The 17,181-nt window shown below is 47.2% G+C and overlaps 1 protein-coding gene across 2 annotated transcripts; it reads right to left on the reverse strand.

Moving 5' to 3' along the window:
* Positions 1 to 444: 444 nt before the first annotated feature.
* DDX23 (DEAD-box helicase 23) lies at positions 445 to 15,058 on the reverse strand. Of its 2 annotated transcripts, XM_027542717.1 has the most exons (18): positions 14,954 to 15,040; positions 14,409 to 14,476; positions 9,848 to 10,056; positions 9,329 to 9,439; positions 7,735 to 7,828; positions 7,553 to 7,618; positions 6,872 to 7,010; positions 6,461 to 6,594; positions 6,233 to 6,345; positions 5,861 to 6,004; positions 5,539 to 5,764; positions 5,091 to 5,236; positions 4,553 to 4,730; positions 3,615 to 3,857; positions 3,042 to 3,193; positions 2,706 to 2,814; positions 1,775 to 1,949; positions 445 to 1,343 (listed from the first exon to the last, which is right to left on the reverse strand). In XM_027542717.1, exons 3-18 carry the CDS (start codon positions 10,054 to 10,056, stop codon positions 1,120 to 1,122), a joined length of 2,463 nt encoding a protein of 820 aa, XP_027398518.1. In that variant the 5' UTR covers positions 14,409 to 14,476; positions 14,954 to 15,040; the 3' UTR covers positions 445 to 1,119. The 2 variants fall into 2 exon arrangements, with proteins under 2 accessions (XP_027398518.1, XP_027398517.1); XM_027542716.1 differs by lacking the exon at positions 14,409 to 14,476 and having other exon boundaries at positions 14,954 to 15,058.
* Between the last annotated feature and the right edge of the window lie 2,123 nt (positions 15,059 to 17,181).

Here is a 17,181-nt window from a genome sequence, read left to right on the forward strand (position 1 = left end):
CTGTCTCTGCTGCCCATCTCCTCACCCTCCAGAGCAGCAATCTGGGAGCCACAAACAATGGTCCTGAAGACTTGGGGTCAAGCACACTGTTCCAGGGTGGGAGAACGGTTCTGACTGTGCTGCTCCTGCCAGAGTTTCACAGCTGCTTTCCTTCCTCACCCTTGTGTGAAGACCCCAAGAGGCTGCCCAGGCCAGAGCTACAACTTCTATGAAGCCAGAGCTGAGGAGGGAAGATGCACGACAGTCCCACCGTCACTGCCTTTCCCGTCTCCCCTCAAGTAGTTCCTAGAGACTTAAGGCTAACAGCCTAGACCCAAGGATCTTTTCCGGATGTGACTTTCCTTCATCTCCCAAGTCAACCCACCATGCCCAGTGCTGTCCTTCCGTCTCCTGTGGTACTAGGGAGGACCTGGGAGATGAGTTTAGCCAGAACTAGACACAGCCTTCATATTCGTGTATTTATTCTCAGAACATACAAACTCATCTTCTCAGAGAATAGAAAACAGAAATTTCACTGACTTCAAGATGGACTCAGCCAGCTCACTCTGTCCCCTCATCTACTATAAAAACTCCCTGGGTGAGGGACGTCTCAAGTGCACAACACCCCTTGGCACAGGGGCCGTGCACAACTCTAAACAAGGCTCTCGACTTGTTTTATAATCCAAAAGGGCAAACAGCTGTCAAAATGACGATAAGAGTCCAAGGTCCATAATCCTCAGTACCCGATTCCCTGGGTCATCTAGGGCAATGATGGTGCCGTAGCTTAGGCAGTCAAGTCTGTGCCAAAGAAGTCCCAGCCCAGCAGCCAGGTTTTTGTTCAGTCGGAGGCTATGCCAATTGGCTGCCCCTTTAACTGGCAAGAGCTGATGGCCCAATGCAGTCCCAAAGCCCGCCTGAGGGGCAGAGCTGGGCCAAAACCCTGGTAGTTTGTTCTGCCTGCCTCCTAGAGCAGCTTCCTCCCCTTGGACAGACCTGCACTCAGGCCTCAGACCTGAGGGCCTAGGCCAGGGAGTCTGACTGCTTCCTAAGCCCCTGGAAGAGTGAGGGCCTGGGAAGAGATGTGAGGGTCCTGACGAACAGGCTCCAGAGCACGGCCTTGACCCCGGGGCGAGTGTTGTGTCAGGCAAAGATGGTCTCTTCCCGGCGCTTCTTGGTGAGGATGGTGCCTGGTTTGTGCTGGGCATCAGGGTGGTTGGCCAGCTCTGGGGGGCAGGAGGACACCGGGCTCTCCAGAATGGCTTGCTTCAGCTCATAGAACACAGCAGAGTCCTCTTTGGTGAGGAAGGTGATGGCCACACCACTCTTGCCTGCTCGTCCCGTGCGGCCAATGCGGTGGATGTAATCTGGGGAGGGGAAGAAACATCAGTGCACCAGGCCAGATGCCCTGGTGGGCAGTGTCTGAAGCCTCCACTTCTAAAGGCATCCTCTTCCCTGCCACCCCCACCCAGGGCAGTAAACGCAGCTCATGCTGCCTGACCCTGCAGGGCCCACGGTGCTCTCCCCAGCAGCACTGCTGATGGAGGTCACCCTCTCACACTCGGACAGTGTGGCCCAGCTCCACTCTTCACACCCAGAAGACAAGGGTGCTGTCCCAGGTGCTGAGACAACACACCCAGGTGAGATGAAGGGCAGGGGCTCTTCTCATGGGAACAAGCAACCCCAGGCTCGAGGCTAAGAGAGCTGACAGCAGCGGCCCCCTCGGTGGAGACATTTGAGAAGAAGCAGGCAGGGAATCACCCTTTACCTGGAGTGAAGCTCTTTCCCCCGCACTCACCCTCAATGTTCTTGGCCATGTCATAGTTGACGACCATAGATACATCTTGGATGTCGATACCACGACCCGCCACATCTGTAGCCACCAAAATATCCTTGGCCCCAGCCTTGAGGTTGGACAGTGCAAACTCTCGCTGCTCCTGGCCTTTTCCACCATGCAGCGTACAAGCGTTGTACTGTTGGAAGAATGGTGAGGTGAAGAAAGAGCAATGGGATCACACAGAGACGCAGAAGGTAGGAGGGGGGGACAGGGAGGAAGGGTTGCAGACAGGAGAGGGAGAAGGAAGGGGAAGGAGGCGGGAGAACAAGGGCAAGTGAAGAAGGGAGCAGATGAGCTGAGGAAAGGGATGGGAGAGACGGGGGTGCGGCAGACAGACAGGACAAGGTTAAGGGTAGGGCAATCAGGGTGAGATATGGAGTCAGACAGATGACAAGTAGTGGAAGAGAGAATGAGGGCGAGATGAGGGTGGAAAGCAGGGACCAAGAAATTTAAGGCCGTTTCAGCATTGAGTGGAGAGGACACACCCTTCCCCTCAAACACCAGATTCAGGAGTAAAGGACGCTGATCACTAACATCTCCCTCCTGACCACGCCATTCCCTCTCCCAAAAATACTTCATAACAAAACACTCCAAACCACTCCATTCCACACCCTCAGATCCTGCCAGGATATGTGTCTCCCTGGCCGCAGCCCACCTGGAGGAAAACCCAAGGCAGCTGTGGCTGGCACTGCTGGAACGGACAGGGAGTCATAGCAACTGACCAAGTCCTCTTTATCCCCATCTACCACCCCTTTCCCTCTGACCCTGACTTGTTAAATACTGTAAAGGTTCAAGAATGGGTCGGCATTGAAAGCAGAAGCCCAGGGGGCCTGACTAGCTTCAGAAAGCAGCACCAAAGAGACGAGGCGTTGCCCTCCCCTGCCAGACACACCCCCATCTTCTCCAGGGATTTGGCCAAAACATCACAGCCCTTCTTCTGGTTGACAAAAATGATGATGGGTGGATCAAAGCCTTGCTCCAAGATTGCCAGCAGCTTTTTCCTGGAGAGAAAAGGATGAGAAAAATGACAAACATACTACCCCTCCACTCCAAGTGAAATGCCCAACCCTGATCTACAAACACCAATTCCAGAATCTCCAATGCCCATGGAATTCTGTACAAGAAAACAGAACTCTTCAATGTGGCAGACAATCACCCTCCAGCCACCACTCACACTAAAAAGAGCCCCTTCTCCCTTCTGTTTCCCCTGACTCAGGTGCCCCCATACCTCTTTTCAGACTCTGACATGAGGAAGACTTTCTGTTCCACACGTTCATGGGGCTTGCCTGCAGAACCAATGTATACCACAGCAGGTCGCCGAAGATAGCTCCGGGCCAGACGCTCTACCGCTGGGGGCATGGTGGCCGTGAACATGACTGTCTGTGAAAACAAGAGGTCTAGCCCTGAGCTCAGGCAGACACACCACACATCCCACCATCAGCACAAGCAGCGCAGCCCAAACTAAAGAACAGAAAATGAGCCTGGACAGGAAACAGTGTTTCAGAAAACTGCCCCTCGCCTTCCCACTTCTTTCCTCAGTGGCTACTCAGCAGAGTACTTTCTACCTTATGATAGAAGGAAGGGCTGAGTGATCTGCTAGTACCTGCAGTGGCAGCGGCGTGACTCTCCAGAATCATCTTTCCAGGCTAAGAGGCTACACTGCTAGCACTGTGAGAGGATCATACACGGCCATGCCTCACCATTCTGGAAACATGTACTCTAGCCCACCAAGGGCAAGAAGGGCCCTGGAGCAGGTTTGGCAACTTGCCCAACTTCTCCCGGCCTGGGGAAGCAGCCTTACTTGGCGGTACTTGTGTTTTCCTGACTCAAAGTTGGCCAGCATCTTCTCAGGGTCCTCGGCCTCATCTGTGTCCGGCTTCTGATTGCTGACAGGCATGTGCTCCAGGATCTTCTGGACGTCTGGCTCAAAGCCCATGTCAATCATCCTGTCTGCCTCGTCCAGAACCACATAGGTGCAGCGGCTCAGCACCAAGTAGCGGTTCTCTAGCACGTCGATCAGACGTCCCGGGGTAGCGATCACTATCTGGGGGGCACAGGGGAGTCACGTGTGGCCCCAGCAGGTACCCTTTCCTTCCCCTCCTGTCAAATATCCATCTACTTGGGCAACAGATCCCCAATGCTAAGAAACTTGGCCCCCAAACTCCACTTAGGTTTGCGAGTGAAAATTCCAGAGAACTGCATGAAATCACTTGGATTTTTTTCCTCAGGAGTGAATGGGGTCTCTGGGTAAGGTCCAGGGGTTAAATGGAAGAGGGAACATCAACAGGAACCTTCTTAGGTGGAAGAGAGACTAAGTGATACAGGGGAGGGGGTTGGATAGTAGGATTAGGAAGCCTGCAGAAGCAGACTTCCTTGTAAAAAGCTCTCCTTCTCTACCCTGAGAAGAATGCAAAGCAAAATCAATGATGCAGTCTGGCAGAGTGATTAAGAGCACAGCCTTCAGACATGAATCTCAGTTCTGCCCATCACCAGCTGTGACTCTGAGCAAGTTATTAACTTGATCCTCAGCTTCATCTGCAAAATGGAAGTACCATTATCCATTCTCTTAAGGTGGTTGTGACGGTGATGTGCAAAGTACAATCCCTGGTGCCTAAGTCCTCCATAAATAACAGCATGTATCTATAAACCAGCCCTTTTTTCATTTACTGTACATCTATGGCAGAACTAGAAACAGTTCCGCCCCAAACAGTGGGCTGGCTGCTGGCTAGGTGAACCAACCTCACAACCCATGCGCAGCCTGAAGCCCTGGTCTTCTCTGGAGATGCCGCCAATAACAGCCACAGTGCGGATGCCCAGCGGCTTCCCAAACTTGATGGTCTCTTCCTCAATCTGCTGAGCCAGCTCACGAGTGGGGGCCAGGATGATAGCATAAGGGCCCTGGTCGGACTCTTCGATCCTGTGGTAAATGGGGCAGCCCGCAGTTTCATGAGCTTTGGTTCTCATCCAACCACAAACAGGAGCAAGATAAAGTCACTCTTAAGGGCAGCTATGAGAATGGGGAGGGTGGTGGGAAAAGAATGCAACAAGTGCTCTTAAAAATCAGACTCCAGGACAGCCAAGCACTCCAAGGAGTGATCTGTACCAGCAATAAAATAACCATATGCTTCTTTAATATCATGATCCAATTATTCCCTAATATCTGACCCAGGCTAAATAAAGAAGGGGCCTTCTGATTATAGACTTAAAAAGAAGACCAAATCCTCATCTGCCATTTTCACCTTTCCCACCCCGTGGAACCAATGTCGGCTGTTCTCACCTGTCAATTTTGGGGAGAGTGGTAATCCAGACCAACAACGGGATGAGGAAGGCTGCTGTCTTGCCGCTGCCAGTCTCAGCCACTCCAATGATGTCACGATTCTGTAGCCCAATGGGAATTGCCTGACGCTGGATAGGCGTTGGCTCCTGCAGAGACCCAGAGATAGCAGTGGGTACAGACAATGGGTACAGAGTTATGCTACCTGTGCTACTGCTGTCAGGGTGGGCACAATGGGAAGGAACCAAGCAGAGTGAAAAGGTATGGGACCCAAGAAGAAACACAATCAACAAACAATACTTCAGAAACTGACAACAACATCACCTTGGTGCCCACTGGCAGAGGAGGCACCAAACAGTCAAGGAACAAAGTTTTCTGTTCTCAAATTAAGTATGTACCCCCTAGAATCTGGCAACATGTCAGATCTCTGGGCCAGTCTGCTTGTTCTCACCTTGTAGCCACACTTATCGATGACCTCCAAGATGTGTGGAGGCAGAGAAGAGTCTTTCCAGGATCTGATGGGATTGGGGATCTTGCCACCTTTGGTGGTGATGCTGTAGTCCTCGCGGAAGATCCGCCAGTCCCTGTCCGTCATCTCATCCAACTTTTTCTGGGACCAATGCCGATCATCCCAGCGTTGCTTGGCTTCCTTCTTTCGAAGTTTGCGGAGTCTCGCCCTGGAGCAGGACACAGGGAATAAATGGGGTCCATATCCTCCATCTCCTTCCTGTAGACTCAGCTGTGCCCCCGCACCCACAGCCCTGATCACTCACTCCTCCTGCTCCTTTTCTTCCAGCGTCCGCCTCTTCTCCATTAGGTCTCCATAGAAACGCGACTGCTCTCGTTTCTGCTGCTTCAGGTCAATGCCTGCAATGAAGCCTCGCCCCAACAACTGTACCTGGTGCCGTTCTTTGTACCTGGGATTGAGACAGAGGAAGAGGAAAAGAGAAGAAGCTGCTAAGCACAAGGCTGAAGGTGTACCAGTTCCCCTTTCGGTCAGAGTCTTCCCCACCCAGAGGGCCGGCTGACGACTGTTTTACCCATCTCCCCATCCCAGCCTATCTCACTCCTATTTCTGTATCACTGATTCTCTCTAGCAACTGCCTAGTTTAAAAGACCTAGCACTGAGGCATGAAACCACTCACAAGGGGTTGTAGTCAATGGAAGTGTCCTCAGACGCATCCCACTCAAAGACAAACTTGCGGTCATTGAGATGCCTTGTCCGGCGCCGCTTCTTGATGCCACCGAGGTAACGCTCCTGCCCAGGGACAGAACACAGAGCCCTTCAAGCAGGAGGCCCAAACCTCACATACAGAGATCAGAACGGCCACACAGCTAAACCTCATTTGTGTGTGTGGAGGGTGGGGCCAAACCTTAATGGCATGCAGCTCCTTGCTCTTATCCTTCTCCTCCCGGATCTTCTGCCGCCCTTCCTCATCCTCATTCCCGTTCGTCTCCCTCTCCATCCTCTCCCTGCGCTCCCGACGTTCCCGTTCCTGAGGGTCTTCTGCAGACCAAAGAGAACAAAGCTGCAGAAGAACTCAGTGGAAGAAAAAAGAGGCATGGAGATCATCCAAACGACAGACACCAAATGAGTAAAAAGGAAGGGGGGACATTCGTGATACAAGGGGAATGAAGACCTAACAGAAAGAGATGTCTCTCATGAATGTGCCCCAGCCACCCTCCTCCAAACTCAAACAGGTCTCAAGCCCTTCTGAGTGACACCACAATCCTGTCCCACCCTTTCCTACCCCCATCGAGGGCCACGGGGTAAGAAAACGAACCCAACATTTTCCTGCCCAAGTCTTGGAACTGCTTCCTTTTCTTCCTCTCTTCTTCAAGCATCCTCTGCCGTTCCTCCACCTCCTGTTGTCGTCGCTTCAGGGCTTCAGCCTCTCGTTCTGCTTTGGAGAGGAACTTGGGCTACAAAATAGATTACAACTGTTAACAAGGATCTGGGGACAGGGTAGACTCACGTCACTGATGGCGAGATGGCAAAGGGCCCAGAAATACCTGCTCAGGCATTAAATGTGTGAGGAAAACACAAACAGGCCTGGGACCCTGTTAAAGGCTAAATAAACTATGTCTCTCTCAAAATCTGGATGTTGAAGCCCTTAACTCCCATTCCTCTGAGTAGACTGTATTTAGAGACAGAGCCTTTAGAGAGGTGATTAAGGTAAAATGAGGCTCCAAAGGTAGGCCCCACACAGATCTAACTGTATCTTTATAAGAACACTTGGACACACAGAGACACCAGGGGCCTGTACACAGAGGGAAGAGCATGTGCAGATGGAAAAGCCATCCACCTAAAAGTCAGGGAGAGAAGCCTCAGAACAACCCCATTTGATCTTGAACTTCTGACGTCCATAACTGTAAGAAGATAAATTTCTGTTGTTTAAGTCACTCAGTCCGTATGTTCTGTCATGGGAATCCTAGGCAACTAATACAGACCCTCAAGCTCTTACCTTGGCCTCAGCTTCCTCCTCAGCCTTTTTTTTGGCCAGAAGTTCCTCCAGGGATAATGGCTGGGCCTGAAGATAAAACACAGGACTTCAGTCCATAGAGGCTCTCTCCCTCTGAAGAACAACAAAGTCAGGCTTAAACTGAAGAGGATGATAAAGGGAAAAAAAATTCTTCCTCTTTTTACCTTAGGCTTCTTATCACCATGTTCGTCCTCTTCATCCTTTCTAGAGTCTCTGTCTTTCCGAGATTTAAAATCTTTTCCTCGGCCAGGAGATAAACTTTAATGCAAAGGAACAGGGGAACAGTCCACATCACTATTTTTTGGCTATGCTGTGAAGCATGTGAGATCTTAGTTCCCCAACCAGGGATCCACTACGGTGGAAGTGAGGAGTCTTAACCACTGGACCACCAGCGAACTCCCCATATCACTGTTACTCTAGCCCCTGGATGAGAATCAGACTGAGCCCCCAAAAGAGAATGGAAGTTTTCCCATGACTCAACAAGACTGGCCCATGGTCATCCAACAAGTCCTGAAGTTCCTTTTGCAGGCCTGGTCACTCTGCCTGCTCTGAAATGAATGATGGCCCTGTCTTGGCCCCATGATACCTGAATCTCCTTTTCTGAAACCAATCTCCTCTGGGAAGTGGGTCTTAACTACTGATATCAAAAATATTTTCTCCAAACATTAGTCACAAAAAACAATGAAATATCACCATTTGCAGCAACATGGATGGACACAGATTATCATACTGAGTAAAGTAAGTCAGACAGAGAAAGACAAATACTAGGTAATATCACTTATACATGGAATTGCAAAAATAATCAAATGAATTATTTACAAAACAGAAACAGACTCAGACACAGCAAGCAAACTTATGGTTACCAAAGGGGAAAGTGGGCAGGGAAGGCTAAATTAGGAGTATGGGATTAATAGATACACACTACTATATAGAAAATAAACAACAGGATTTACTTTGTAGCACAGGGAACTACATTCAATATTTCATAGTAACCTATAATGGAAAAGAATTGGAAAATATATACGTGTGTGTACTGAAATCACTTCACTGTACACCTGAAACTAACCCAATATTGTAAATCAACTATATTTCAATTAAAAAAAAATTCCTCCAAATAGCAAATGCACATCAGAAGGAAAAAAAAAGACCCTGCCTTACTTTGTAATGCACAATGAATTCAGCCAGCATGGCCACCACCCACACCCTTCCCAGATACTGCTATATATGTCCTTTGCTCATTTCTCCTTCCTATCGGCCCCAGCAATCTTTTCCCCACATCTGCTATAAGCTTAATATACAAGAGATCTCAAATAACCACAGTGTTTGTTATAAGGATTCTGTCCTTCGCCCTGAATTCTAACCTACATATTCAGGGCCTAATAAAAACTTTGTACAGAAAGTTTCCAGAACAAAGACATCAAGGTATTGGCACATTAAGCTAACCCAACAAGTACATGTTGTATATTCTGGGTAGGAAACTGAATGGTCTGATGGAGCTATAGGAATGTTCTGTTGGCTGGTAACCTTTTCAAACTAACTTCAAAATTCTAAGAACAAGTGGATCCTCAAGGGGCTGTGACTTCACTAACTGGTTATACATTCTAAAGAAGATGTGTGCCTTCTAAAAGACAGCTCTGCAATAACTACCAACAGGATTCACTGTGGAAAATTCACTTTCCCATGCAGCTGGGCGAGCTGAGATGCAGAGAGGAAGCAGTGAGGGCGTCGCCATAAAGCCCAATCCAACCCGTCAGGTACCTGGATCGCTTGCGGTCCTTGTCCCTTCGGTGCCCATCCTTATCCCTGTCTCGGTCCTTCTTATTCCGATCTCGTTCCTTATCCCGCTCTCGCTCTTTGTGCCGGCGATCTCTGAAGACAGAGCAATTAAGAAATCATGTGATATTTCCTGTGGACCTGCAATGCAGCCCTATCTTAGAAGGTTCCCATGCCCTGTTCTTTCCAAAGTAATATTTTACAAATTAGAAAATGTGTTTCCCAAGAAGTTATGAGAGAATTCTATTAATAAGGTCTTATAGCTTCAAGCGTTAACTGCTAAGTATTAATGACAATGATAGGACTGTGTGAAGAGATGAACTATTTTCCTCAGTCACTAGGACCTTCATCTTACAAGTTTCTTCTTTAAGAGCTACTGGGTCCCAGGTGTAGAGAAACCTATTACAGACTCATGTCCCCATATGGAGGCATCAGAGGAACCAAGAATAAAGGAGTCTGAAATGTACACTCCCTTTCCAGGTAACACACAGCAAGTTACTTTACCTTTCCGTAGACTTGGATCGGGAACGGGAGCGAGAACGGCTCACTCCTCTACGCCTATCCCTTGAACGATGCCGTTTCCTATCTTTAGATGGGGAAGACTTCCGGTCTCGGTCTCTATCGCGGTCTCTGTCAGGAGTCCGAGATCGCTTCCTTTCCTCCTTGGAAGGTGATGCATCACGGTCCTTCTTATCAGCCAGCTCTCCTGCCATCTATCGTGCATAAGACGAGTATTTATTATGTATTAGATACTTTTCTGAACTTTTTACAAACAATTTACTTAATCTCAAAACAATGCTCTGAAGTAGATATAGTGGTGTGCTTGCTTTATGGTTAAAGAAACTGAAGCTCAGATATATAAAGTAACTTGCCTAAGGACACCTGGGCGTTAAGTGTCAGAGTTTCAGGCAGTCTGGCTCTAGAGGCCCATTCTTATTCATTAATACTCTCTCTCTGGGATTCCTTTTTGTACATATTTATTTCCAAAAGTGTACAATAAGCATACCTAATTTTTATAATTAGACTGCAAAAGTATTAAAAAAATGTTACCAAATGAATAGTATACTATCTCTAGAAATAACTTATATTGCTTAACTTAGGAATCTACTGTATCTGCCAGCCCACCAGGATCAATAAACTACATCTAAGGGAGATAAGTTCTCTTGAGCGCATAAAGAAAGCTCAAAAGAGAAAAAAGGAGTTTAATTTTGAGATGTAGGATTAAGATCAGCACCTCAAGGAAAACCTAAGTTCAAAGAGAAGAGAAACTCACTTTTACACAGATTAAAAGAAATGTACTTCTAGTTATGGAATGGCAAAAACTTGGGTGACAGGTACATAGGACCTCCATGCACTTTGGTTTTAAAATTTCCTGTGAATCTGTATCTTATGGAAACAGTGAGAGACTTTATTTTTTGGACTCCAAAATCACTGCAGATGGTGACTGCAACCATGAAATTAAAAGATGCTTGCTCCTTGGAAGAAAACCTATGACAAACCTAGACAGCCTATTAAAAAGCAGAGACATTACTTTGACAACAAAGGTCCATCTAGTCAAAACTATGGTTTTTCCAGTAGTCATGTATGGATGTGAGAGTTGGACTATAAAGAAAGCTGAGCACTGAAGAATTGATGCTTTTGAGCTGTGGTGTTGGAGAAGACTCCTGAGAGTCCCTTAGACTACAAGGAGAGCAAACCAATCCATCCTAAAGGAAATCAGTCCTGAATATTCATTGGAAAGACTGATGCTGAAGCTGAAACTCCAATACTTTGGCCACCTGATTCGAACTGACTCATTTGAAAAGACCCTGATGCTGGGAAAGATTGAAGGTGGGCAGAGAAGGGGACGACAGAGGATGAGATGGTTGGATGGCATCACCGACTTAATGGACATGAGTTTGAGCAAGCTCCAGGAGTTGGTGATGGACAAGAAGCCTGGAGTGCTGCAGTCCATGCAGTCACAAAGAGTTGGACACGACTGAGCGACTGAACTGAACTGTGAATCTATGATTATCTTAGAATTAAAAATAAGGGAGGAAGGGATGGAGTAGAGCAAGGAGGGAGGGAGCGAGGAGGGAGGAAGAAGTGTACCAGAAACCAGAGGTCACAGACGTTCTGACATTCCGTACTCAGATTTTCACAGCCTTGATTATGATCCAGTCCCACAAAAGGTCTGAGCAGGAATTGTTCTGTCCCCATCCTGCCTGGGGGACACTGAACACCATACCATACTGTCAACTGCCCTTTAGACTACAAAATCTACTTCAGCGAGGTGCTAAATTCAGACAGCAAGTTTGAATCTGCCTCTATTCTACGACCACCATCATCATTCCTAAGCCTCGGGATATATTTCTCAAAATTTACTTTATCTCCAAATGGTTCCCATGCAATAACAGTTCCCTAAGCTACAACTTACAATCCCCCTTTCCCATGTAATTCCCGCCATGTATCTTTAAGAAGGGAGAATAGGTAAAGAAAAGAAAAATGAACAAGTAGCACTTTAAAAAAGTTGGAGACAACCTATTTTACCTCAGAATTGCCAGTACATCATGCACAGACCATGGACATTATACTTATGTCTCTTTCACTTATAGCCCTCAGAGAACAATCAGAGGAAAGGCAATCCTGGACATCACCATTATTTCAACAAATACTCACTGAGTACCTGAGAGGTGCCAGAAACTATTCCAGTACTAGAGATACAGCAGGAAACAAAACAAAGCCTCTGAACTCATAATGCTTAAATTCCAGTGAAGACAACAGCAGTTCGGCAGAAAATAAGAGAATTTCAAACAGTATAAGTGCTAATAAAGAGAACAAAGCAGGGTGTGTGATGGGGAGCAGCATGAACAAGAGGGCTCTGGAAAGAATTTTTTAAATGACATGTAAGCTTAGATTTGAATGATGGGAAAGAGAGAGTCCATAAAAATCAAGGAAAAGAATTTATTGTGTAGAAGGAACAGCAAGACACTGGGGCAAGAGCTAGCTTAGCATGTTTGCTAACTAACAACAGACACGCGTGGAATTCCCTGGTGGTCCAATAGTTAGGCCCTCACAATGCCAGGGCCAGGTTCAGTCCTTGGTTAGGAAACTAATATCCTGCAAGCTGTGCAGCACTGCCAAAAAAATAGACTCATGTGGTCAGGAGTGGCAATGACCAAGGGGAAAACTGGCTCAAGATGCGTTCAAGAAGGTAGGCAGGAGTCAGATCACGGAAACGTGTTTTAGAGCAGGCTAGAAGAACTTGGATTTTAGTTTAACTGCAGTGGGAACCTTAGAAAGGTGTTAAACCGGAAGTAATATGGTCTTATTCTACATTTTTAAAGAATCACTTTGGTGACTTGCAAAAGGCAAGAATGCACACGGAACCACTGAGAATGCTATTATGGTAGTCTAGACAAAAGATACCCCACTCCAGTACTCTTGCCTGGAAAATCCCATGACGGAAGGGCCTGGTGGGCTGCAGTCCATGGGGTCGCAAAGAGTCAGACATGACTGAGCGACTTCACTTTCACTCTTCACTTTCATGCATTGGAGAAGGAAATGGCAACCCACTCCAGTGTTCTTGCCTGGAGAATCCCAGGGATGGGGGAGCCTGGTGGGCTGCTGTCTATGGGGTCGCACAGAGTCGGACATGACTGAAGTGACTTAGCAGCAGCAGACAAAAGATAACAGCGGGGACCTCTCTGGTGGTTCAGTGGCCAAGAACCACCATCTGCACTCCCAGTGCAAGGGGCCCTCTGATCCTTGGTCAGGGAGCTAGATTCCACATGCCACAACTAAGAGTGTGTATGCCACAACTAAACAATTCCTTGTGTCGCAACTAAGACCGGTACAGCCAAATAAATAAATAGATATTTTTAAAAAGGTAACAGTGGTTTGTTCTAGGAAAGTGAGAATGGAGATGGGACGAAATAGAGAGCCCCAAGGCAGATTCTGAAGACAGAGCTGACAGGACTTACTGATGAAGGGAGGAAGCAAAGAGGAGACACACTCAAACTCCTATATGGCTTGACCAACTTAAATGGCTCACAGCGCCGTTAGCGACTGCAGAAGACTGGGGAAGGAGAAGATGTAGGAAGAAATTTAATGTTTCATTTTGATCACGGTGAATGTAAGATGTCAGTAAGAAAACCAAGTAGCGATTCCAGGAAGGCAGCTGAAAATGCAATTCTGGAACTTAGGAGAGAGTTGGAGACAGTAATGTGAGTTATCAATATACAGATGGCTTTTAAAACCATAGGACGCTAAATGATTATTACCTAAGTAGGCATTCTAGTTAGGAAGAAAACAGAGGAGAGGACCCAGGGACTTCCCTGGTGGCCCAGTGGTTAAGAACTCACCTTTCAATGCAGGGGACACAGGTTGGATATGCTACACAGCAACTAAGCCCACAGGCCACAACTAGAGAGCCCAAGCGCTGGCAAGAAAAACCTACACCACACCGCCCCCGCCCCCCGCCAGGCTAACTGCAACTAAGACCCAACTCAGTCATAAATATATTTTTAAAAAAAGAGGACACAGGATTAAGCTCTGAAACACTGTAACGTTTAGAAGTCAGGCGTAGAAGCCACAGAAGAAAACTAGAAAGAAACAATAGCCAGTGGAAAAGAAGAAAAGATAGTAAAGTATACCATGGAAAGAAGAAAGTAAGGTATGCCATCACAGAAGCCAAAAATGTGTTTCAAGGAGGGAATGCTGATCTGTGTCAAGGGGAGAAAGACTGGAAGATAAAGGAGTCACCCTCGCCTTTGTAAAAACAGAGATGACAAGAGCTGGCATGGTGAGAGTAAAAGCCCGAGTGCAATGAGTTTAGAAGAAAATGAGAAGTGCAAATAAGCAGACAGTAAACACAGGCAACTTTTATTATAGGTTCTACTCATCACAAACCTCCGGATCTTTTGAGTTCCTCAGTGCTTGCAGGACAGTCTTTTTTTTCATTCAATGAAGTATGCATTTATCAAACCACCACCATATGCTAGGCACAGTGTGAGTTACAAAAGGAAATCAGGAAGATCCTGTCCACAGGAAGCTTACAAAACAATAGAGGATATGAGGCACATACCAAGATGCAGGCTCAGATGAATTATTGCAGGAGTTCAAAGAAGTTTCCTTTCACTTGAAAAAGGAGATCTGCAAAGAGTGTAGAGGAAGTGGCTCTTGAGTATTAAAATGAAGGTAGAATTTGAAGATGTGTAATTGAAGGTGCCGGAAAGAAGTCATTCCCGGCAAAAGAAATAATACAGGAGGCGCAGAGGCGGGAAAGCATGACTAGTTATGGGAGAAAAGCCAAAGTTTCAGTTTGGCTGGAGCAAGGGCTACTCCAAACATGAAGGAGTAAGATCGGACTGAGGATATCACGGGTGCTGTGCGCATGGGCAAAGGTCTGACCCGTAACACCGTCCAGGGACCTGCCCTATCCCCGCCGGAGCCAACACTCCCACTGGGGCCCGCGCCCCTTCCCTCCTGCTGGATAGATCTTTCCAAGCTCGTGCCCTTTCCCTATGGCGTTCTTCCTCGCCTCGTCCCAGAGACAGGGTCGACCGCTGTACCCTCATTCTCGCCTTCTCTGCAGGCTCGTGGAAACCGCTTCCATCGCCCGAGACTCACCACTCTTGAGCCCAAACCGCCCAACGCGGCCTCAACGTCGCCGAGTAGTCGCCATCTTTCCCGTTTCCTGGTCGCCGGGCTGCTCCCTCGGCCGCGCGGCAAGCCGGGAAGGCGAGTTCCTGGTCCTGGGCAGCGCAGGCCAACAACGCATGGCCGAGAACTACCAATCCCAGAATGCACGGCGCGAGCGCTGGTCCCGGGACGCGGGGGCCGCTGGGCAATGTGGTTTGTCAAACATTTGAGTCTGTGGGAGCAAGAGTTTTTCATAGGTCGACTTTCATCAGAAGGTTATTCTCTCTGTGGGCGCAGCCCTCCTGGAATATGCTGGTTTTCCTGGAAACTGTAATTAACGACATCATGGCCGGTGGCTTACAACGGAGAAATTTAAGACTTTCCTTACATACGAACTCCGGGAGTTGGTGATGGACCGGGAGGCCTGGCGTGCTGCAATTCATGGGGTTGCAAAGAGTCGGACACGACTGAGCGACTGAACTGGACTGAACTTATACATCAATAGCACGTAGTTATAACTAGCAACTATACTAACAGCAATAAATACTTTACCATTTGTGGAAAAGCCGGTTTTTACAAAAAATCTTTGAGATAGATTATTAGCCCCATTTTACAGATGGACAAATGAAAATTTAAGTTACAGGAGCAGCCTAGTATTTACCAGTGAGGGTGGGACAGTTCATTGTGTGAGACTATCCCAGCTTTGGGAGAACATATTAACAACCCTGGCCCCGTCAGTAACACCGTAGTTACTGTTACAACATTTTGAACATTTTGAAATGAGCTCACACAATGGATTGCACCTCTTGGAAAGACAGTATCTTCTGGGCTGTGGCATCTGGTTTTCTAAACATCCCAGATAGGACCTGCCCTTTTCACATTCTTGCTCTTTGGAATCTCGCCAGTTGTTTGGGTTATCTTAATACTTTTTATTCTTTCTCTCTCTAGTTCCCTTTCTTCAGTCCTCCAATGAGCTTTTTTTCCCCAAAAACTGTACTTTCATTTTGTTTCTCTTTGGTCTTGTGGTTAATAATTCTACCTCCCTTCCTCCCCAAAACAAAAATCTTGACAAGTTCTAGGACGGTTTTGATAGATGCGTTCATGCTAAGTCGCTTCAGTCGTGCCCGACTCTTTGCAGCACCATGGACCAGGAAGTAACTAATGTCTCCTTCCTTTCCTTTTTTCCCATCACAAGCTTTTGGGTTTCAATCCCACATGGCTCTTGGTCTGGTTTTTCTCTCTGAATGTGTTCAGTGCTGCTGAAGCAGAGCCTGGAGTAAGCCCAAATAACCTAAAACTCAGAACCTCACTGCACAAAGTCCCACAGTATCTGGCCACTTGGACCTCAGAAAAGGGAAGGGAAGAGTTGTCCAAGATCAGTTAGGTGTAATTCACCCAGTGAACACTGGAGGGCTCTCCACTCACAGACTGGAACTAACAATCAGACCAAGGGGTAGAGCTGCTGCTGCTCTTTACTAAGTTACCTCCTACTGCCCAACTCTGTGCTGGATACTTAATTACTTTACTTACTTCACTTGTTCTAACACTTTAAGATGGGCATTATCTGCATTTTAGTGATAAGGAGATTTGTGGCCCAGAAAGATTAATTATACCTTTGAAGTCCACATAGTTCAAAGAATGAAGCCAGGATTCAACTCCAAGTTCATTTAACTTCAGCGTAGATGCTGTCCCCATGTTCAGGCTACCATTCTCAATCATCTTTAAGATCAATAAATTGAGGCCCAGAAAACTGATTAAGCTTGTCCAAGTGCATAGAGGCAGAGTTCCCTAGTACTTGCACATAGCTTTCTCATGATACTTGTGAGACATTGAGTTTATTAAAGAATACTTGCAGGACTTCCCTGGCAGTCCTGTGGTTAAGACTCCATATCCAATGCAAACGGCAGGGGTTCTATCCCTGGTCAGGGAATTAAGACCCCACATGCCTAGCAGTGCAGCCAAAAAAAAAAAAAAAACATTTTTTTTTAAAAAGGATACTTGCATGGTTTGTCCTACCCTTGCTAGCTCTTTCACAAATATGCATCTTTGGAGATGGAGACAAAGGGACTACATTCTTTTAGGGTTCGTAAGTATAGTCTCCTATTTCAGTACCACATGGCTAGCAGTAAATGACCCATGGAATTAGTTTAACACTGAGACTGGGTTTAAATCCTGACTCCACTATTTACTAGAGTACCATCTTGTGCAAGTTACAT

Source organism: Bos indicus x Bos taurus, chromosome 5 (assembly GCF_003369695.1).
Source record: "Bos indicus x Bos taurus breed Angus x Brahman F1 hybrid chromosome 5, Bos_hybrid_MaternalHap_v2.0, whole genome shotgun sequence".
NCBI lineage: Eukaryota > Metazoa > Chordata > Mammalia > Artiodactyla > Bovidae > Bos > Bos indicus x Bos taurus.

Excerpts from the sequence above, each read along its gene's own strand:
- DDX23 (XM_027542716.1), bottom strand. The coding sequence starts at position 10,056 with ATGGCAGGAGAGCTGGCTGATAAGAAGGACCGTGATGCATCACCTTCC. Across the intron at positions 7,619-7,734 it reads ATGGTGATAAGAAGCCTAAG|GCCCAGCCATTATCCCTGGA; the intron begins GTAAAAAGAGGA and ends TTTTATCTTCAG. Across the intron at positions 7,011-7,552 it reads AGGAGGAAGCTGAGGCCAAG|CCCAAGTTCCTCTCCAAAGC; the intron begins GTAAGAGCTTGA and ends TCTATTTTGTAG.